Source organism: Oncorhynchus mykiss, chromosome 9 (assembly GCF_013265735.2).
Source record: "Oncorhynchus mykiss isolate Arlee chromosome 9, USDA_OmykA_1.1, whole genome shotgun sequence".
In the NCBI taxonomy this organism is placed as follows: Eukaryota; Metazoa; Chordata; class Actinopteri; order Salmoniformes; family Salmonidae; genus Oncorhynchus; species Oncorhynchus mykiss.
This window is the reverse complement of record NC_048573.1, coordinates 17,021,717-17,044,571: the sequence shown is the minus strand read 5'-3', so window position 1 is coordinate 17,044,571 and position 22,855 is coordinate 17,021,717. Positions and strand designations below refer to the sequence as shown.

The 22,855-nt window shown below is 42.1% G+C and overlaps 1 protein-coding gene across 3 annotated transcripts; it reads left to right on the top strand.

The window, feature by feature from the left end:
* Window positions 1-848: 848 nt before the first annotated feature.
* LOC110531638 (SLAM family member 8) lies at window positions 849-15,970 on the top strand. 3 transcript variants are annotated; one of them, XM_021614951.2, is made up of 7 exons: window positions 858-1,016; window positions 10,535-10,828; window positions 10,998-11,267; window positions 15,024-15,113; window positions 15,347-15,405; window positions 15,578-15,622; window positions 15,779-15,970. In XM_021614951.2, the coding sequence occupies exons 1-7, from the start codon at window positions 902-904 to the stop codon at window positions 15,857-15,859; spliced, it is 954 nt and encodes a 317-aa protein (XP_021470626.2). In that variant the 5' UTR covers window positions 858-901; the 3' UTR covers window positions 15,860-15,970. The 3 variants fall into 3 exon arrangements, with proteins under 3 accessions (XP_021470627.2, XP_021470626.2, XP_021470625.2); XM_021614950.2 differs by having other exon boundaries at window positions 860-1,016; window positions 15,341-15,405; XM_021614952.2 differs by lacking the exon at window positions 10,535-10,828 and having other exon boundaries at window positions 849-1,016; window positions 15,341-15,405.
* The last annotated feature ends 6,885 nt before the right edge of the window (window positions 15,971-22,855 follow it).

Genomic DNA, 22,855 nt, shown 5'->3' with positions numbered 1-22,855 from the left:
TGTTGTAATGATGTGCAAATAGATAAACATAAATACGGGCTGAATTTACAATTGTGTTTGTGGCAACAAGTCACAAATGTTGCTGCTGTGATGGTACACTGGTATTTCAGCCAATAGATTTGGGAGTTTATCAAAATTGGATTTGTTCTTTTTGGGTCTGTGTAATCTGAGGGAAATATCTGTCTCGAATATGGTCATACATTTGGCAGGAGGATAGGAAGTGCAGCTCGGTGTCCACCTCATTTTGTGGGCAGTGTGCACATAAGACTATCTTCTCTTGAGAGACACGTCTGCCTTTGGCGGCTTCTCTCAATAGCAAGGCTATGCTCACTCAATCTCTCTCTCTCTCTCTCACTCTTTAGCTCTCTCTCTCTCTCACTATATCTCCCTTTTCTCTCTTTCTTTCTTTCTTTCTCTCTCTCCCTCCCTCATCTCTCTCTCTCCTCTCTGTCCCTCTCTCTCTCCTCTCTCTCTTCCTTCTCTCTCTCCCCCTTCTCTCTCTCTCCCTTCTCTCTCTCTCCCTCCTCTCACCCTCTCTGTCTCTCTTTCCCTCCGTTCTCTTTCTCTTCTCCGAAGTGGTCTGCTCATAAAGTTCCAAAAATATTGTTACCTGTAAAATAACATGACCATTAACCACACAACCAGCAACTAGGAAACACTCCAAAAACCACCAGTATCAGACTGATGAACACAGTGACAGACCCAAAACATGCCCACTCCTCATCGTCTATAACTCTGCAGCTGAGTGAAGGTTTTTTTTCAGAGAACGACTATAGAATGTAACTTGCTTTTCAACTAACATACCGGAAGTCTTTTCTAGAACCGCAGCCCTCATCAAATGATGTCTCTCTCTCTTCTCTGTGTGTTTTGGTGAGTCTAGCTATCTACCAGTCAGAGATAGATGAGGAGGACGTACAGCCAGAGGAAACAGACACAACTCCTAACAGAGATGTCTGGTGGTCCCCTCTCGTGCTTCTCCAAACAGGGAATACTCCTACTCTCTATCCTCCACCATGGTACGTTTTGTGTGGATTATTTACTTTCTCCTCCTCATGTTTTTTACAGTATGTATAACATGTGTATGATAAAGTTATGAATGCAGTTAGCTTTCTCTACCTTCCTTGTTGGTTTTTGAATAGTGTGTGTTGAATGTGGAATGCCTTGTCAGTGATGGGTTGTATACCTCAAAACGCTTACTTTATTACTGTGTGATAACACCTCTGCCTATATTCAGATAAACATGTATGTTTTTTTTTCATGAAACACATTCGGTCTGTGCTGGTGTGGTTGGGCCAATAGCTTTTCGAATCAAATCAAATAAAAATGTATTTGTCACACGCGTCGAACACCTTAACGTGAAATGTTTATTTACAAGTGCTTAATCAACAATGCAGAGTTTTAAACAAATAAGTAAGAAAATATTGGCTAAATAAACTAAAGGAAAAATCGTAACAAGATAAAATAACAATAACAAGGCTATATTCAAGAGTACCGAGTCAATGTGCAGGGGAAGTCAGTCAAGGTCATTCAGGTAATATCTACAATTGAAGTTGGAAGTTTACATACACTTATGTTGGAGTCATTAAAACTCGTTTTTCAACCACTCCACAAATGTATTGTTAACAAACTATAGTTTTGGCAAGTCGGTTAGGACATCTACTTTGTGCATGACACAAGTAATTTTTCCAAAAATTGTTTACAGACAGATTCAGTATCACATTTCCAGTGGGTCAGAAGTTTACATACACTAAGTTGACTGTGCCTTTAAACAGCTTGGAAAATTCCAGAAAAGGATGGCATGGCTTTAGAAGCTTCTGATAGGCTGAATGACATCATTTGAGTTAATTGGAGGTGTACCTGTGGATGTATTTCAAGGCCTACCTTCAAACTCAGTGCCTCTTTGGTTGACATCATGGGAAAATCAAAAGAAATCAGCCAAGACCTCAGAAGAACAATTGTAGACCTCCACAAGTCTGGTTCATCGTTGGGAGCAATTTCCAAACGCCTGAAGGTACCACGTTTAGCTGTACAAACAATAGTACGCAAGTATAAACAACATGGGACCACGCAGTCGTCATACCGCTCAGGAAGGAGACGCGTTCTGTCTCCTAGAGATTAACGTACTTTGGTGCAAAAAGTCCAAATCAATCCCAGAACAACAGCAAAGGACCTTGTGAAGATGTTGGAGGAAACGGGTACAAAAGTATCTATATCCACAGTAAAACGAGTCCTATATCGACATAACCTGAAAGGCCACTCAGCAAGGAAGAAGCCACTGCTCCAAAACTGCCATAAAAAAGCCAGACTACGGTTTGCAACTGCACATGGGGACAAAGATCGTACTTTTTGGAGAAATGTCTTCTGGTCTGATGAAACAAAAATAGAACTGTTTGGCCATAATGACCATCGTTATGTTTGGAGGAAAAGGTGAGAGGCTTGCCAACCAAAGAACACCATCCCAACCATGAAGCACAGGGGTGGCAGCATCATGTTGTGGGGGTGCTTTGCAGGGGGGACTGGTGCACTTCACAAAATAGATGGCATCATGAGGAGGGGAAATTATGTGGATATATTAAAGCAACATCTCAAGACATCAGTCAGGAAGTTAAAGCTTGATCGCAAATGGATATTTCCAAACCACTGCAATGCACTTTTGATGACATTTTCCATCAGTACTCATTGGCGATGCATTGAGTTGAACGCTCATTCGGGCATTTCAGGCTGAATCTTTTTTTTAAACAGCTGTATTAAATCATTACAAATGAACACAATTTTCTAAGTATAATATATAGCAGAATATCACAAGTCTGGGCGTGAAACAGTGCAAAACAGTGAAATCCAGACATTAAATGCTTTAGGGGAAAAATAGTTTAAAAAACTAGCTATACTGAACCAACATGCAACAATTAAAACTATTTTATTGAGTAACAGTTCATTTAAGGTAATCAGTCAATTGAAATACATTTATTAGGCCCTAATCTATGGATTTCACATTGCTACAGATATGCATCTGTTGGTCATAGATCGCTTTAAAAAAAGTAGGGGCGTCGATCAGGAAACCAGTCAGTATTTGGTGTGACCAACCTTTGCCTCATGCAGCACGACACATCTTCCTCGCATAGAGTTAATCAGGCTGTTGATTGTGGCCTGTGGAATGTTGTCCCACTCCTCTTCAATGGCTGTGCGAAGTTACTGGATATTGGAGAGAACTGGAGCACGCTGTCATACACGTTGATCTGGAGCATCCCAAACATGCTCATTGGGTGACATGTCTGGTGAGTATGCAGGCCATGGAAGAACTGAGACATTTTCAGCTTCCTGACTTGTGCACAGATCCTTGAGACATGGGACCGTTCATTATCATTCTGAAACATGATGTGATGGCGGCGGATAAATGGCATGACAATGGGCCTCAGGATCTCGTCACGGTATCTCTGTACATTTAAATTGCAATCGATAAAATGACATTTTGGTTATTGTCCGTAGCTCATGCCTGCCTGCCTATACCATAACCATACCACCACCATGGAGCACTCTGTTCACAACGTTGATGTCAGCAAACAGCTCGCCCACACGACCACTCGTCTGTGATTTTATTGGCGGTTGGATGAACTGCCAAATTCTTTAAGACGGTGTTGGAGGCGGCTTATGGTAGAGAAATGTACATTAAATTCTCTGGCAACAGCTCTGGTGGAGATTCTTGCAGTCAGCATGTCAATTGCACACTCCCTCAAAACATGAGACATCTGTGACATTGTGTGACAAAACTGCACATTTTAGTGTGGCCTTTTATTATCCCCAGTACAAGGTGCACCTGTGTAATGAGCATGCTGTTTAATCAGCTTCTTGATATGCCACACCTGTCAGGTGGATGGATTATCTTGGCTAAGGAGAAATTCTCACTATCAGGGATGTAAACAGATCTGTGCACAATATTTGAGAGAAATAAGCTTTTTGTGCATATGGAAAATGTCTGGGATCTTTTATTTCAACTCATGAAGCATGGGACCAATACTTTACATGTTGCGTTTATATTTTTTTCCATTGTAAATATATTTTGAAAACCTGAAACAACTTTCTATTTTCTTGCTCCCTTTCTACAAAACGTACAAATGTGACCGTTTTTACATATGTAGACACTGGTATTGTGCTACAGATTATGAAAATTAGGATTTAAAAAAGTGGTGGATTTGCCATTTAATATAACATTTAAAAAACGAAATGATACTTTTTTATTTTAAAAATCTACCCCTGAGACACCAAAAAAAAGCCTTTGGACATGATTCAGTTCCATTTCTATGTTATTATAAATGTGGGCCTGAAGTTGATTCTTTCTTGCCATAGAAATAGTGATTCAGATACAGATCACCTTCACACCTAAAAACTTCAAACACTTCTCAGCACAGAAACTCTGTCAACAGGAAGTGGATTTCAGTTCTTGTCACAATCACTCTCACACACATAGAGATGTATAGAGGACTCATGAGCAAGTTTTAGCATGGGCAGCGCCATTGAGGACTTTTACCATTTTGCAGTAGTCAACTGGGTGGGACTTCCTATGGGTTAAGGAAAGATCACATAACTACATCAGATCATCATTTGGGATCAGCCAATGAATTATACTCAAACATTCCATAACTGCAGGTGGCAGTAAAATTTAAAATGTGTCTTTATACCTGTTCAAACACTCCAGGTGGCACTAAACACGCTTTCAGTTTATTTACCAACTCATAGAAGTAGTAGAAGAAGAAGATTGACGACTTCAAAATGGAGATGGCCTCAATGGCGCTGCCCGAGCACACACAGACGCCATAATGGAAGGGATACAACGTTGCGATCTCTATACATCTCTATGCTCACACCTTAAAATAGAGCTACACCCCCTCACCCTAACCATTTCCTGCAATTGACGAAGATGTAACGCGTTTTCCAAACGGAAGAAAGCCAGCACTGCTCTGATCAACTTTCTCCATTCAAATATTACCTTTCTAATATAATTATTTCACAATACTGATGATGGATCAGCTCCTAGACAGATATTACCACCTACGGCAGCTAATATTGAGGCGGCAAAGATGTATTATAATGCTTACCCAATGAAAATGCACCCCTCAAAAAATAAAAATCCTGGGACACATACTCATTGAGAAAAAATTATCAAGAAGAGGGGAATGCAGCAACATCTGATGAGTAAAGTATTTTGCAAAACTATTTTGAACTTGCAAAAATGCTGCACTTAATAACAATGACTAACACAATTCCAGTCAAAATAGATTGTAAGAAATACGGTAGCCTACCATTATTATTTTGAACCGAACTCCATTTGTTGCCACTATTATGTATCCCAGTGGTTTTTAAACTTTTTTGACCAATGGACCCCCAAAATGTGTGGTACAAAACTTGCGACCATGCGTACGCACGTGTACACACCCGAACATGCGCTCACAGTCGCTGCACAAATACATGTAGTCTGTCATTACAGCCATAAATGGTGATGCATTTTTTTCAAAAGGCAGTAGACTACAGAAATACTGCAGGTTACACCTGCATTTGGAGATGAAAGTCATTCGTGTTAGCAGCCAATATCAACTAGCGATATCGGCTATCATGTCACTTCTCTGGCGTCCAGAGAAAGAAACCAACCTGTAGCTGAGGTTGCAGGATCGGATGGAAAGCATATTATGTCTGCACCTCCCCATCACTTTGGAGGGCAGCCTGCCTGCAGAGTGGTCGTCGCCAGTCGGGTATCCCTGTTCTTCCTCACAAATAACATAATACATTTAACAGAATATGTTTCATCCTCATCCCATAATGTTGAAGGCAGTGCGATGTTACAGCTGCCTATCTTTAGACATCTAGCCAGTAGCCAGTCAAATACGCCTGTATGAAAAATGAAAATGATCAATCAATTCTGGCAAAGATGAGACAGTAGTAGATTGCTAAACAGTATTTTATACGAATGATAAACGTAGGTCTTCTCTGTTTTTAACAGGCAAAACTGGTTTAAATGAAACTATTTTTTTCTGGTCACTAATCTGGATATGCGCGACCGATTTGGCGTGCCAATGCTGATCAGGTGTCATTGGTCAACAATCAAGACCTGCAACTTTTTGGCTCTGAAGCATAGATAAGATTTGCGGGCAGTGGGTTCAGAAAAACAACAAATAGGCCTAATGTATACCATTTAAAAACAAAAACATTTTCTGGTAAATTAAAAAGCACTTTGGAGACTGGAAGGACAAATGGGGATGTGCTCTGCATGAAATATAGTCAGACATATTACAGCAGTAGACCACAAGTAGCAACATATAACTACGTTGTTTGAACGTGAAATGTAAGTATTTCAATATGATTGAAATAGGCCTGTAGTAACGTTATACATTTTATGTTTTAATGCAGTCATCCCGGTTTTCATTTGAAGCATGTTTTTATAGGTCTCTTGGTTGTATCAATTGCAAAGAAATGGGCAACTGTAGTCAAGTTATTTGTGGTCACAGAGACGGATAAACCACGTGATTATATGTTTAGCGGAGACCTTCTGTGTATAAACTGACACGAGAGGGCAAAACAGCATCTAACAACGCATTTAACTGTTCTACAGGTGGTCTGAGGCAGGCGTTAGCTTATGAGCGTTTTCAAGTGTAACGTTAATAGTGGTGATTTTGGGAAACAGCTCGGAGATTTAACTACGCTCCTACGAAGATTCTAACGATGAACTTAACCTTAAAATGTCTGTCTGGCGAGCAGAGTTCTATATATAATGACGAGATGTTCATGTTGCCCTAACAATGAGAGTCTTCTCAAAGGCCGGAAGGCAGTCGACAAGTTAAAAAAAAAACTGTTGCTGAGCTAGTGTATAGCAGGCAGCTAATTCCTCTATGACATGTCTGTAGAATGTTAAATCTCGTATTGCCTGAGGTTAATGAAGCTACAGTAACAAGGTGATAATGGGGGATAGCGTGGTAGGCAGAGCTTGTTCCATGAATTATTCATAACAATTTAGGGTCAGCTGATTGATAACTGTGAAACAAACATTCTGCATAATATAGAGAATCTTGAGAACTATTTATTGATCAGCGTTTTTATATGCTCGAAAAATTATCAGATACATCAAAGCGAACAAGAGAAGACCTTTCCTCGAGCTCTGCGAGCGAAACTGAAGGGAAGCCGCAGTCTAAAATGTAACATTGGAGGGGGAGGTTTTCTAACTATGTCAACAGAAGATAGAGCATTGCTTATAAGCATGAGTGACCAGTTAAAAAAGCTGGATGTATTGCCTGGGATACTAGGGGAGTTTGAGGCCTTAAAAACAGGAATGGATTACAGTAATCGTTCGTAAATTCAATATGCAGTGCCAGAGTGCGCTCTGGGCATTCGTAAATCCAGAACGTTGTCAGATTGTAAATTCAAAGCTTTTCGCTCTCGGGAGTGTTCAGAGCACACACTGGACACTCTGGCCGAGGAGTAGGATGGCAGTCAAGCACCCAAGCTAACTGGCTTATGTTGGCTCGCTACTTCCAGACACAAATGAGAGAACACCTCACTCTGACCATTTTACTCGCCATAGCAGCGCTGTTTTCATGTTATCCAGAGCTTTGGTGACTGTAACTGTGCTGCTGGAAACAATTTATTGTGCTTTTTTTGCCCATGTTTGCTGACAGCGGCCACATTCAACGGTGTAAGAGAGTTCTCTGAAATCAAAGTAGATTAACCAGAATTAACAGTGTCCATTGAACAGCCAGAATTAACAATGTCCATTGAAACGCACAATGATTATACCACTTAGCTAAAAAGGATGTGAATAATGAAGTCAATAAACGTTGGTTAGTTAATTAGATAGTATAAACTGCCTGGCGAGTTTGATGTATTAGTATCCAACTAATGTTAGGTAACTAGCTAACATACCGGTACATACTGCTGTAATGCTATGCGGTTCGTAAGGATAGCGTAGCTAACAAATTGTCAGCCAACATAACGTGTAAGGTAACTTATTTGAAAAGTCATTACTTTATTACATTGCTCAACTAGCCACGTCCATTTTGTGAAGAATTGCATTATGGGCCCTAAAAGTATGAAAATAGTACAACATCCGGGAACTTTTGGCATATTAACTATATCCATACTATGACCAATAAGCATACTATATACTCAATTCACAAAAAACAGTTAGATACAATTGTTTTTCAAAGGGCTCACCATTTCGGCGACAGAGGGGAGGGAAGTCCCCGTCCTATCATAGCTATGCTAACTCACTACAAAATGAAAATTGCCTTGTTACAACAGGGTAGGGAACTGAAGAACACCCCGTTCTTTATTAATTAACAATTTCCCCATGAAATAGAGGAGAGACAATGTGACCTGTATCCCACTTTCAAAAGGATCCGAGCAGAGAAGCAGAATGTTCGTCTAGTGGTCAATAAATTGTATCTAAACAACCAAATGGGCTCGAAGATTACAACGTGGCTTTGAGTGATGGCGACCTCCTGCTGAAGTAGTCCCCGATACACATTTGCACGGCATTACACAGTACAATTATGGATTTGTTTGTTATTTACAAAAATTTTTTAGCATGATGGACTCTTTAAAAATATATATGCAGTATGGAACCGTGGACTATGTGGACTTAAAATAAGGTTGAACTCAGTGGCAATTTTAGCATGTAAATCTTGGTCGGGCAAACACAAAAAAAAACTAAAATTGTATGCATGCCAGCAAAGCCACTACACAACACAACACATTAATTGCACTATAACGTGACAAACGGTGCCCACAAACTGTTAGGGCCTACATTAACCTGTCCCAACTGCAAAACCTTCTTTTCAGCACCATGGTGTCACGTTGTGTGAAAGATCAGGACACAGGCGAAGGAATGCGTAATAGCGTTTTTTATTGACCCAAATTGTCTTGTAAAGGCACGGGGAGAAAGACCAAACAAACATGTATACAAAACACAGGGTTGAAACCCAAACAAAAGAGCGAGGAGTACCTTGAATTAATACACGGGGCGAGACCCGTAATACATACATGGAACGAGACCCAAAAACACAAGCGCACAATGATACACCACGGACGAGACCCGTAATCATATATGCACATCCAAACGGCACAAAAGCCAAAACAACACAGCACAGGTACTCACAGGCACAACGGACATTGGAACATTAATCGACAGCCCCAATGGTGAACCCAAGGGCACATTTATACAAATATAAATCAGTCAGGAAAAGGGGACCAGGTGTGGGTATTGACACAGTTCGGTTCCTAGAGGCCGGTGAGGTAGACCTCCGAACGGAAAGAGCAGTAGTACCGGAGGGATCTGTGACAGAATAATCAACCATTAAGGGAGACAGCGGGAATGGCCCTTCTTATGCCGCCACAACTGGTCTGTCCTGACGCCGCCTGAACTGGTCCTTCCAACGCTGCAGCAACTTCCACAGCTGCAACGGGTCCTGATCGACCCACACTGGTGCGTCGGGGAGGGGGAATACTGTCACGGATCCCTCCGCTACTGTTGCTTTTTCCATGCACCAGGTTTGGAGGTCTAAGTCACCGGCCTCTAGGAACTGAACTGTGACATTACGCACACCTGGTCCCCATTTCATCACTGATTTATTGTTCCAATGTCCGTTGGTCCTGTGAGCAACCTGTGCCTTGTTGTTTTGGCTTTCGTGGCGCTTGTATTGTGCAGATGTTTTCGGGTCTACATTGAATAACAATGTACTCCTCGCTCTTGTGTTTGGGTCTCAACCCGGTGTTTTATATACGTGTTTGTTTGGTCTTCGTCCCCGTGCCTTTACATGGCACGCTGTAATTTGGGTGTATTAAAAAACCCTATTACGCATTCCTGAGCCTGTCCCCCGGTCCTTTATACCAACGTGACACATGGAGTGAATCCTTACCACCGCTACACCTGGCTATCAATAAAGCCTGATCTGGCAGCAAAACAGTTCATTCTGACTTGCTTAAAGAACTCTTGAACTCCTTCAAGACTGTTGGAAAAGCATTCCTCATGAAGCTGGTTGAGAGAATGCCAAGAGTGTGCAAAGCTGTCATCAAGGCAAAGGGTGGCTACTTTGAAGAATCTCAAATATAAAATATTTTTTGATTTGTGTAACACTTTTTTGGTTACTACATGATTCCATAGTATTGATGTCTTCACCATTATTCTGCAATGTAGAAAACAGTAAAAATAAAGAAAGACCCTTGAATGAGTAGGTGTGTCCAAACGTTTGACTGGTACTGATATAATAATATCATTGATACATTACTGATTATAATAATATATATATATATATATATATATATATATATATATATATACACACACACGTATATAGTAAGATAGTTGAAAAGGTTTCAAGTGGTCTTCAATGGACAAATAAATGGTGCACCGAAAGGAAATTCATTATTGAGGACAGAAGAACGGTTAGGATAAATAATACATTGGAACACAGTTTCATGTCGTAGCCTGGTTTGTTTTTGGTGTTTTATCCCTCGCTGAAAGAACAGGTGCAAACTATTCCTCTCTGTTTAGGGATCTGGGCTGAAGTCCCTCCGAAGGACCTGTATGGATTGAGGGGGGGTTTGGTGTGCCTGGCTGTATCAGAACCACCGCAGGAGCCTGGAAGACAAAGTTGGAAGGTCAATAGTACCATAATAGTTTCTGACAGAAAGGTCTCTCCTAAATACCAGGAGAAAGTGGAGTATAATCCACTGAACTACTCTCTGTGCATTAAGAATCTGAGTGAAAAAGACAGAGGAACTTACATTGCAACCTATGAGAAAAATTGGGAAGAGTTGACTACTACATACAGACTAACAGTACAGGGTGAGTTTGCTGCACGAAAGTCCACGATAGGCAGTTATCAGCTTTTTTCTCATAGTTTGATTTAATTGTCTATGACTGTAGTGTTATTGACAACATTTTACATTTAATCATTTGTTAGACGTTGGAGAATGATTTTACAACTCTCTTTTTCTCTCTCCTGGTTGATCAGAGCCTATATCCATGGTGGTGATCCAGAAGGAGATCACGCTGTTGGCCAACCAGTCCTGTTCAGTGTGGTTGATGTGCAACGTTTCAGTCTGCTCCAACATCTCCTACACCTGGGAGAGAGGGAAGGAAACATACAGGGACGACCAGCAGATACACTTCTCTCTGTCACCAGCAGACGGAGACATCAGTGTAACCTGCACTGCCTCCAACACAGTCAGTGAGAAATCTGCCTCTACAACAGTAAAGTGTAGTAATGACACAACCATCCCAGGTAACTAGATATAATAATAATCCACTCCATACACTTTTCAGTGTGCTGATAAGCTTATCTTATCAAATATAATGTAATATTCTCTTAATATTCTGTTAGACATGTTTTAGAGCTTAATATACAGTCACCTCCAAAAGTATTGGCTCCCTTGATAAAGATGATAAATACTGAGCATATAGTGTATGCTCAAAAAAACACAAAGGCTCAGAGAAAGAGATTTTGTTTAACAATTAATCATTTATTTTCTCAAAAAGATACTGTAGGTGCCAACATTATTGGCACCCCTTTTTTCAATACTCCTGCACCCTCCTTTGCGATGATGTAATGTTGCCTACCCTTACCACCTGGGGTTGGCCTGTCAGGAAGTCCATGATCCAGTTGCAGAGGGAGGTTAAGTTCCAGGGTTAAAAGTTCTGTGATGATCTTGGAGGGGACTATGGTGTGAACAACATTCTCACATAGGTATTTGTTTTATCTACAGTACCAGCCAAAAGTTTGGACACACCTACACATTCAAGTTTTTTTCTTTATTTTTACTATTTTCTACATTGTAGAATAACAGTGAAGACATCAAAACTATGAAATAACACATGGAATCATGTAGTAACCAAAAAAAGTGTTAAAGAAATCAAAATATATTTTATATTTGAGATTCTTCAAAGTTGCCACCCTTTGCCTGGATGGCAGCTTTGCACAATTTGCATTCTCTCAACCAGCTTCGTGAGGAATGCTTTTCAACAGTCTTGAGGGAGTACCCACATATGCTGAGCACTTGTTGGCTGCTTTTCCTTCACTCTGCGGTCCAACTCATTCCACACCATCTCAATTGGATTGAGGTCAGGTGATTGTGGAGGCCAGGTCATCTGATGCAGCACTCCATCACTCTCCTTCTTGGTCAAATAGTCCTTACACAGCCTGGAGGCGTGTTGGGTCAATGTCCTGTTGAAAACAAATGATAGTCACACTAAGCGCAAACCAGATCTGATGGCGTTTCGCTGCAGAATGCTGTGGTAGCCATGTTGGTTAAGTGTGCCTTGAATTCTAAATAAATCACTGACAGTGTCACCAGCAAAGCACCGCCACACCATCACACCTCCACATCCATGTTTCACAGTGGGAACCACACATGCAGAGATCATCCGTTCACCTACTCTGTGTCTCATGAAGACACGGCGGTTGGAACCAAAAATCTCAAATTTTGACTCATCAGACAAAAGGTCAGATTTCTCATGTTTGTTGGCCCAAGCAAATCTAAGGGCCTCCTGAGTGGCGCAGTGGTCTAAGGCACTGCATCGCAGTGCTAACTGTGCCACTAGAAAACCTGGTCAGAGTCCAGACCCTTGGGATGTCCGGGTTAGGGGAGGGTTTGTCTGGCAGAGATATTACTGTCCCATCGTGCACTAGCGACTCCTGTGGTGGGCTGAGTGCAATCCATGCTGACATGGTTGCCAGGTGTACGGCATTTCCTCCAACACATTGGTGCGGCTGGCTTCCGGGTTAAGGGGACGTTGTGTCAAGAAGCAGTGCGGCTATGCTGAGTTGTGTTTCGGAGGACACATGGCTCTCGACCCTCTCCCATCTCCTGAGCCCTTACGGGAGTTGTAGCGATGGGACAGGACTGTAACTACAAATTGGGGGGGTAAAAATAAGTCTCTTCTTATTGGTGTTGTTTATTAGTTGTTTCTTTGCAGCAATTTGACCATGAAGGCCAGATTCATGCAGTCTCATCTGAACAGTTGATGTTGAGATGTCTGAACTCAGTGAAGCATTTATTTGGGCTGCAATCTGAGCTGCAGTTAACTCTAATGAACTTATCCTCTGCAGCAGAGGTAACGCTGGGTCTTCCTTTCCTGTGGCAGTCCTCATGAGAGCCAGTTTTTATGACTGCACTTGAAGAAACTTTCAAAGTTCTTGACATTTTCCGGATTGACTGACCTTCATGTCTTAAAGTAATGGACTGTTGTTTCTCTTTGTTTATTTGAGCTGTTCTTGCCATAATATGGACTTGGTCTTTTACCAAATAGAGCCATCTTTTGTATACCATCCCTACCTTGTCACAACACAACTGATGGGCTCAAACGCATTAAGAATGAAAGAAATTCCACAAATTAACTTTTAACAAGGCACTCCTGTTAATTGAAATGCATTCCAGGTGACTACCTCATGAAGCTGGTTGAGAGAATGCCAAGAGTTTGCAAAGCTGTCATCAAGGCAAAGGGCGGCTACTTTGAAGAATCTCAAATATAAAATATATTTTGATTTTGTTTAAAAACATGATTCCATATGTGTTATTTCATGGTTTTAATGTCTTCACTATTATTCTACAATTTAAGAAAATAGTACAAATAAAGAAAAACCCTTGAATGAGGAGGTGTAGGTGTGTCTAAACTTTTGACTGGTACTAGTGCACAGAAAGGAAATGAATTATTGAGGACAGAAGAAATAAGTAAAATAACAGTTAGGAGAAATAATACATTGGAACACAGTTTCATGCCGTAGCCTGGTTTGTTTTTGGTGTTTTATCCCTCACTGAAAAAACAGGTGTGAACTTTTTTCTGGTACTGTAGGTGTTATTTTTTATTTTACCTAATTTTAACGAGGCAAATACGTTAAGAACAAATTCTTATTTACAATGACGGTCTAGGAACAGTGGGTTACCTTCTTTCGGGGAAAGAATGACCGATTTTTACATTTTCAGCTCGGGGATTCGATCTAGCAAACTTTCTGTTACTGGCCCAATGCACTAATCACTAATGCACTAATCACCAATGCACTAATCACGTGGGTGAGAGAAGTACGGAGTGCAATTGAGAATGCATCATCTATGGATCTGCAAATTGGAGTGGGTCTAGGGTGTCTGGGATGATGGAGTTGATGTGTGCCATAACCAGCCTTTCAAAGTACTTCATGATTAAAACCTGGTTGCCTCTGCCAGGACATGTACCACAAAATCAACATTTTGCAATGGCCATCTCAGTCTCTGAACCCCATTGAAAACCTGTGGTTTGAATTGAAGAGGACGGTCCATAGGCGCAGACGAAGGATATCATGAATCTGAGGCCTCCCAAGTGGCGCAGCAGTCTAAGGCACTGCAGTGCTTGAGGCGTCACTACAGATCCGGTTTGATCCCGGGCTAGGTCGCAGCCGACCCATGAGGCGACACACAATTGGCCCAGCGTTGTCCGGGTTAGGGGATGTCCTTGTCCCATCGCGCTCTAGCAACTCCTGTGGTGGGCCGGGTGCATAAACGCTGACACAGTACAGTACAGTACAGTGTTTCCTCTGACACATTGGTGCGGCTGGATTCCGGGTTAAGCGGGCAAGTGTGTCAAGAAGCAGTGCGGCTTGGTCTCGACCTTCGCTTCTCCCGAGTTCGCACGGGAGTTGCAGTGATGGGACTAGACTGTAACTACCAATTGGATATCATGAAATTGGGGAGAATTTTGTTTTTGTTTTATTAAAAAAGGCTCAGTGTCGTTATCTTCGCAAGGGAAGGGTGCTGGAGTATTTAAAACAGGGATGTCGATCATTTTGACACCTATCTTTTTGAGAAGAAAATGTTTACTGAGCAAATGTGTTAGTATAAAATAATATAATTTCCCAAATAGTTTTGAGCATACAATATAGCTCAGTATTTGAATGATTCATTTCAGTCTTTTTTTGCTCATCTTTATCAAGAGTTCAAATCATTTTGGTGGTGACTGTATACTCTATGGTCTAATAGCATAACATTGATATGGGTGTTATTATTGACAGGGCTGGTGTGGTGTATCATCTGCATTGTAGTGGTGTTGACCCTCATTGTAGCGGTGGCAGTGTATTGCTGCAGGGGCAGCCGTAACACGGGTATGTACTGCACAGGGCCCTCAACTTTATGAACTAACATTTCAGATGGCTCTGCAAGTATTCTGAGGATGATTATGATGTTGAATAATTAGAGACTTTTGGCCTTGGAATATTAAGGAAATTGGAAAAAGAGAGAGGAGCCTCATAAGTGTCTCATTTATCCTGTTTATGTTTGTGGATATCCTGTTTAGTATCGATCTGATTGGTTGATATTTTGTTCTTGTCAGACACAGTACATCAAAATGACAAGACAATATATGCGGATGTTATGGGCAGTACAATAAATAAAGATGTAAGTATGCATTGCCGTTATGTATCTGAATTTGTGTAAGCCCATGTATGTGTAGCCAACTGTAATTTCTGTTGCTGTGTATTTTCTGCACATGTGCAGTATTTTTATGTTTTGTGCAATGTTCATCCATTGTGTTTATGGGTTTAAGTACCTATTTCTGTTTTTATTCCAGACAAGAGGGACAGTGGATGATCTGGCTGAACCAAGACTGAACAAGGTGAGAGCGAGACATGAATGGTCATATCTGATATCGTTGAGCAAAAATCTAACAAAACAGTCTATGAGGGAATGGCAGGCCATGTAGACTACTTTGGAAATGGTCTACCTTTCATGATGCTGAAACAGTTTCTTCTTGGTTGTCTGTCACATTTAGCCGCAGACTCTGTACGACGAGATCAAAGTTGGATGCCCAAAAGCGCCCTCTTCTGCCTACCAGGAAGTACTTGTGAGCTGAGCAGGATGTGTTCATAGGATGGGCCTTATATCTCTGCATCATCTGCATCCAAGGCTACAGTCTGTAGATGGATGTTACTGTTAACTTTTATCACGACTTGCACATTTCTGACATTTGCTGCTTATTTTTATCATGATTGCAATCTTCTCCCTTTATTATTCCTCATATACAGTGGGGCAAAACAGTATTTAGTCAGCCACCAATTGTGCAAGTTCTCACACTTAAAAAGATGAGAGGCCTGTAATTTTCATCATAGGTACACTTCAACTATGACAGACAAAATGAGTAAAAAAATCCAGAAAATCACATTGTAGGATTTTTTATTAATTCATTTGCAAAATATGGTGGAAAATAAGTATTCGGTCAATAACAAAAGTTTCTCAATACTTTGTTGTATACCCTTTGTTGGCAATGACAGAGGTCAAACGTTTTCTGTAAGTCTCCACAAGGTTTTCACACACTGTTGCTGGTATTTTGGCCCATTCCTCCATGCAGATCTCCTCTAGAGCAGTGATGTTTTGGGGCTGTTGCTGGGCAACACGGACTTTCAACTCCCTCCAAAGATTTTCTATGGAAATTAGATCTGGAGACTGGCTAGGCCACTCCAGGACCTTGAAATGCTTCTTACAAAGCCACTCCTTCGTTGCCCGGGCGGTGTGTTTGGGATCATTGTCATGCTGAAAGACCCAGCCACGTTTCATCTTCAATGCCCTTGCTGATGGAAGGAGGTTTTCACTCAAAATCTCACGATACATGGCCCCAATCACTCTTTCCTTTACACGGATCAGTCGTCCTGGTCCCTTTGCAGAAAAACAGCCCCAAAGCATGATGTTTCCACCCCCATGCTTCACAGTAGGTATGGTGTTCTTTGGATGCAACTCAGCATTCTTTGTCCTCCAAACACGACGAGTTGAGTTTTTACCAAAAAGTAATATTTTGGTTTCATCTGACCATATGACATTCTCCCAATCTTCTTCTGGATCATCCAAATGCTCTCTAGCAAACTTCATTCTCTCTGCTATAATTCTGTGGCGATCCTAACTGACCTAAGACAGGGAATTTTTACTTGGATTAAATGTCAGGAATTGTGAAAAACTAAGGTGTATGTAACCTTCCGACTTCAACTGTATCTCCTGTAGGCCACCATCAGGGCAGCCAGGAGACGGACTGCAGCCACATCTGTACTGACCCCCTGTACAGGAGAGGGAGGGTCAAAGGTCAGGCTCAGGTCAGGCATGTGATCTGGTGTAACAGGGAAACACTGAGGGAGAATTGTTTTTATTTTACCTTTATTTGTACAGGTTTTTCTCTTTTCCAAGAGAGACCTGGTCCAATAGCAGCAGAGGGAACAACTTTTCAGGCAAAACAACTAACATACACTAACACAACATTAAACAAAACTATAAACACACATACAGTACAACAAAAACATTGTACATTAAAAACACAAACGTCTTGGCTAAAAACAGCTGGCCTAAAAACAATTACACTCTTCTATGATATATACATCGATCAAGTGTTTAAACTCCACCAACGAAACTAGATCATTACATTTTAAAATGTTCATGACAGAATTCCAGGACCACGGAGCTAAGTAACTAAAACTATTTCTACCATGTCCTGTTCTAATTTTTGGTACTATTAGAAGCAAATCAGAATGGGACCGTCATTGATATTTATTTACTGACCTGACTAAAAAAAGAACAGAGATCAAATTGAATAATTATAGAGACACATTTTATTCATACTAAATGTATACATAACATTGCATTTCTGATTTACTGAACAATAATTGTTGTCTGAGAAAAATAAATGCTGTTTAAAACTTGAAATAATATAATTTAAAGTACATTTTGTGTCATACTTACTTCTCAGCAGTCACTGGGCCTGTTGTTGAGGAAGCTGGAGAGGGAGGGGTCAGGTTGTTGGTGGACAGGTCAATGTCAAAGTAATGACACAACCTCTTGTGAGGACAGAACACTAAAGCCCTGTATCCTGTCACCTGAATTAATGAATTCATTCATTAATGTCAAGAATCACAGTAGAAAGGTCGTATCACGGAGGTTATAGAGTCACCCAAGCTCATCAAACTCAAAGTTACCTCAATGGTGCCCCCACCCTGGGTAGTCCATCCATTCAGAGGCAGACATCTGTATCCAATACCTGTTTATTCCAGTACACCTGTTTCCAGAGGCGTCATGCCCATAAGGAGCACAGGGGCATGTGCCTCCTCAGATTTGTCTTGTAAGAAAATGTAATAATAATAATAATAATTCCATGTTTTTGTTGTTTCTCTGTAATACTACTAGCCACCTAGCAATTTTATGAAGTTGACTTCAGCTAGCCCAGGTATGTTTCCAACCTGATAACTAGTTAAGAAGCTAGCTGCTTTTAGCAACACTAGTAGCCTATTTACACAATAGAATTGCTATTAGCTTGCAAAAAAACAGCATAGTCCGCCGAAAGCCAGAAGTGAAACACAATTACATTTCAACTTTCTCTTCCAGTTGTTCATAGGGTTGGTCCTTACATACGGGGAAATTTAGAAAAAACATCTAATAGAACATCAATTAAACAGACTTTCCAAACGTGGGTCTGTTCTACCCCTCGTACCCCTGCACATCGACTCAGTACTGGTACTCCCTGTATATAGCCATGTTATTACCTCGTACCCCCGCACCGACTCAGTACTGGTACTCCCTGTATATAGCCATGTTATTACCTCGTACCCCCGCACCGACTCAGTACAGGTACTCCCTGTATATAGCCATGTTATTACCTCGTACCCCCGCACCGACTCAGTACAGGTACTCCCTGTATATAGCCATGTTATTACCTCGTACCCCCGCACCGACTCAGTACTGGTACTCCCTGTATATAGCCATGTTATTACCTCGTACCCCTGCACCGACTCAGTACTGGTACTCCCTGTATATAGCCATGTTATTACCTCGTACCCCCGCACCGACTCAGTACTGGTACTCCCTGTATATAGCCATGTTATTACCTCGTACCCCCGCACCGACTCAGTACAGGTACTCCCTGTATATAGCCATGTTATTACCTCGTACCCCTGCACCGACTCAGTACTGGTACTCCCTGTATATAGCCATGTTATTACCTCGTACCCCCGCACCGACTCAGTACTGGTACTCCCTGTATATAGCCATGTTATTACCTCGTACCCCCGCACCGACTCAGTACTGGTACTCCCTGTATATAGCCATGTTATTACCTCATACCCCCGCACCGACTCAGTACTGGTACTCCCTGTATATAGCCATGTTATTACCTCGTACCCCCGCACCGACTCAGTACTGGTACTCCCTGTATATAGCCATGTTATTACCTCGTACCCCCGCACCGACTCAGTACAGGTACTCCCTGTATATAGCCATGTTATTACCTCGTACCCCTGCACCGACTGGTACTCCCTGTATATAGCCATGTTATTACCTCGTACCCCTGCACAGACTCAGTACTGGTACTCCCTGTATATAGCCATGTTATTACCTCGTACCCCCGCACCGACTCAGTACTGGTACTCCCTGTATATAGCCATGTTATTACCTCGTACCCCTGCACCGACTGGTACTCCCTGTATATAGCCATGTTATTACCTCGTACCCCCGCACCGACTCAGTACTGGTACTCCCTGTATATAGCCATGTTATTACCTCGTACCCCCGCACCGACTCAGTACTGGTACTCCCTGTATATAGCCATGTTATTACCTCGTACCCCTGCACCGACTGGTACTCCCTGTATATAGCCATGTTATTACCTCGTACCCCTGCACAGACTCAGTACTGGTACTCCCTGTATATAGCCATGTTATTACCTCGTACCCCCGCACCGACTCAGTACAGGTACTCCCTGTATATAGCCATGTTATTACCTCGTACCCCTGCACCGACTGGTACTCCCTGTATATAGCCATGTTATTACCTCGTACCCCCGCACCGACTCAGTACAGGTACTCCCTGTATATAGCCATGTTATTACCTCGTACCCCTGCACCGACTCAGTACTGGTACTCCCTGTATATAGCCATGTTATTACCTCGTACCCCTGCACCGACTCAGTACTGGTACTCCCTGTATATAGCCATGTTATTACCTCGTACCCCCGCACCGACTCAGTACTGGTACTCCCTGTATATAGCCATGTTATTACCTCGTACCCCTGCACCGACTCAGTACTGGTACTCCCTGTATATAGCCATGTTATTACCTCGTACCCCCGCACCGACTCAGTACTGGTACTCCCTGTATATAGCCATGTTATTACCTCGTACCCCTGCACCGACTGGTACTCCCTGTATATAGCCATGTTATTACCTCGTACCCCCGCACCGACTCAGTACAGGTACTCCCTGTATATAGCCATGTTATTACCTCGTACCCCTGCACCGACTCAGTACTGGTACTCCCTGTATATAGCCATGTTATTACCTCGTACCCCTGCACAGACTCAGTACTGGTACTCCCTGTATATAGCCATGTTATTACCTCGTACCCCTGCACCGACTGGTACTCCCTGTATATAGCCATGTTATTACCTCGTACCCCTGCACCGACTCAGTACAGGTACTCCCTGTATATAGCCATGTTATTACCTCGTACCCCCGCACCGACTCAGTACAGGTACTCCCTGTATATAGCCATGTTATTACCTCGTACCCCTGCACCGACTCAGTACTGGTACTCCCTGTATATAGCCATGTTATTACCTCGTACCCCTGCACCGACTCAGTACTGGTACTTCCTGTATATAGCCATGTTATTTTTACTTTAACTCTGCATTGTTGGAAAAGGACCCATAAGTAGGTATTTCACTGTTAGTCTACACCTGTATTTACGAAGCATGTGACAAATAACATTTGATTGTATTTTTTATTTGATTTGTAGACCCACTACTTCTCCTCTTACCTCATGTTAAAATAAAAGTCCTGCCAATGCCCCATACCTGCAAAAAAAGCTAGAGAAACTGTATGGGTCTTCAAAATTCTGTTTAATTATATGTTCCATTAGATGTTTTTTTGTCTCAAGTTCCCATAAGGAGCAAGCCTAAAGACAATCAACAGAGTAAATTGAAATGTAATTGTAACTTCTCGCATCCAGGGGAACTATTACGTTTTTTTTGCAATCTAATTCCAAGAAATGCTATATAAATGTGTAGTAATTCCTAGCGTTGCTAAAAGCAGCTACCAACAAGCCATTTCAGCCCATCAATCAAATTAGAGTAGCTAGCTTGTCTAATGATCTTATCTGGCATGCTGGCTGGCAAGGTTTGTAGACTTCAGAAAAGCAAGCAATAGCTAGATATACTGAAAACTCACATTCCATCAGTCAGGAGGATACAGGCAGCTCAAGAGGTATGCTTAGATATGCAGAATAGACATAATGTATTTTTAAATACAAAATTCTCCAACTTATCCCCCCTCTGGACCACCCCCTACTTTGTGCCCCCTCAGATTTTTGGGGTGCGTGAAACCCCTGCCTGGGCCTTCAACAACAACCCACTACAGAGTCACTGACAGAGAGGGAGACATTCTGACAGAGAGGGAGACATTCTGACAGAGAGGATGACATTCTGACAAAGGATGACATTCTGACAGAGAGGGAGACATTCTGACAGAGATGATGACATTCTGACAAAGGATGACATTCTGACAGAGAGGGAGACATTCTGACAGAGAGGATGACATTCTGACAGAGAGGATGACATTCTGACAGAGAGGATGACATTCTGACAGAGAGGATGACATTCTGACAGAGAGGATGACATTCTGACAGAGAGGGAGACATTCTGACAGAGAGGGAGACATTCTGACAGAGAGGGAGACATTCTGACAGAGAGGGAGACATTCTGACAAGAATATGTACTTGCACACAAAAACACACACTGACCTCCCTGCTCAGGTTAGAAAAGAAGCATCATCTGTCTAAACGGTACATCTCTACACTCCAGTCTTCTTTTACAGTCTCTCTCTCATTGTCCTCTTTCCAACACTCAGTCTACAGGAAAACACAGTGAGAAAAGTGAGGGGTGGGAAGAGAAAGAAGAGTGGTGGAGAGGATATGGAGAGACAATGAGAAGAAGGAAAGAGAATATGAAAGATTGTCAGAACAGAAGCGAGGACAGGATAGAGATAAAACAAAGTGAATGAGACCAGAAGACTCACCCTGTTTATCAGAGGTTTATAAATAAGACACTATCCAGAACAGTCTGGCACTCCCCCTTGTGGAGGTGGAGATAATGACACCCTAAACCACAGACAGACAACACAAGTCACACAGAGAACACAAGTCAGACAGAGAGTGAGATGGAGGAAGAGAACACAACCCTTGGGTTGTGCCGTGGCAGAGATCTTTGTGGGCTATACTCGGCCTTGTCTCAGGATGGTAAGTTGGTGGTTGAAGATATCCCTCTAGTGGTGTGGGGGCTGTGCTTTGGCAAAGTGGGTGGGGTTATATCCTTCCTGTTTGGCCCTGTCCGGGGGTATCATCGGTTGGGGCCACAGTGTCTCCTGACCCCTCCTGTCTCAGCCTCCAGTATTTATGCTGCAGTAGTTTATGTGTCGGGGGGGCTAGGGTCAGTTTGTTATATCTGGAGTACTTATCCTGTCTTATCAGGTGTCCTGAGTGAATTTAGGTATGCTCTTTTTAATTCTCTCTTTCTCTCTCTCGGAGGACCTGAGCCCTAGGACCATGTCTCAGGACTACCTGGCATGATAACTCCTTGCTGTCCCCAGTCCACCTGGCCGTGCTGCTGCTCCAGTTTCAACTGTTCTGCCTGTGATTATTATTATTTCACCATGCTGGTCATTTATGAACATTTGAACATCTTGACCATGTTCTGTTATAATCTCCACCCGGCACAGCCAGAAGAGGACTGGCCACCCCACATAACCTGGTTTCTTCCTAGGTTTTGGCCTTTCTAGGGAGTTTTTCCTAGCCACCGTTCTTCTACACCTGCATTGCTTGCTGTTTG

What these genes read in the sequence shown, in the direction of transcription:
- LOC110531638 (XM_021614950.2), top strand. Translation starts at nt 902, where the DNA reads ATGAGGAGGACGTACAGCCAGAGGAAACAGACACAACTCCTAACAGAG. An exon ending in CAGGGGCAGCCGTAACACGG is followed by an intron (nt 15,114 to 15,340) that starts GTATGTACTGCA and finishes TGTTCTTGTCAG; the next exon opens with ACACAGTACATCAAAATGAC. An exon ending in GCAGTACAATAAATAAAGAT is followed by an intron (nt 15,406 to 15,577) that starts GTAAGTATGCAT and finishes TTTTTATTCCAG; the next exon opens with ACAAGAGGGACAGTGGATGA.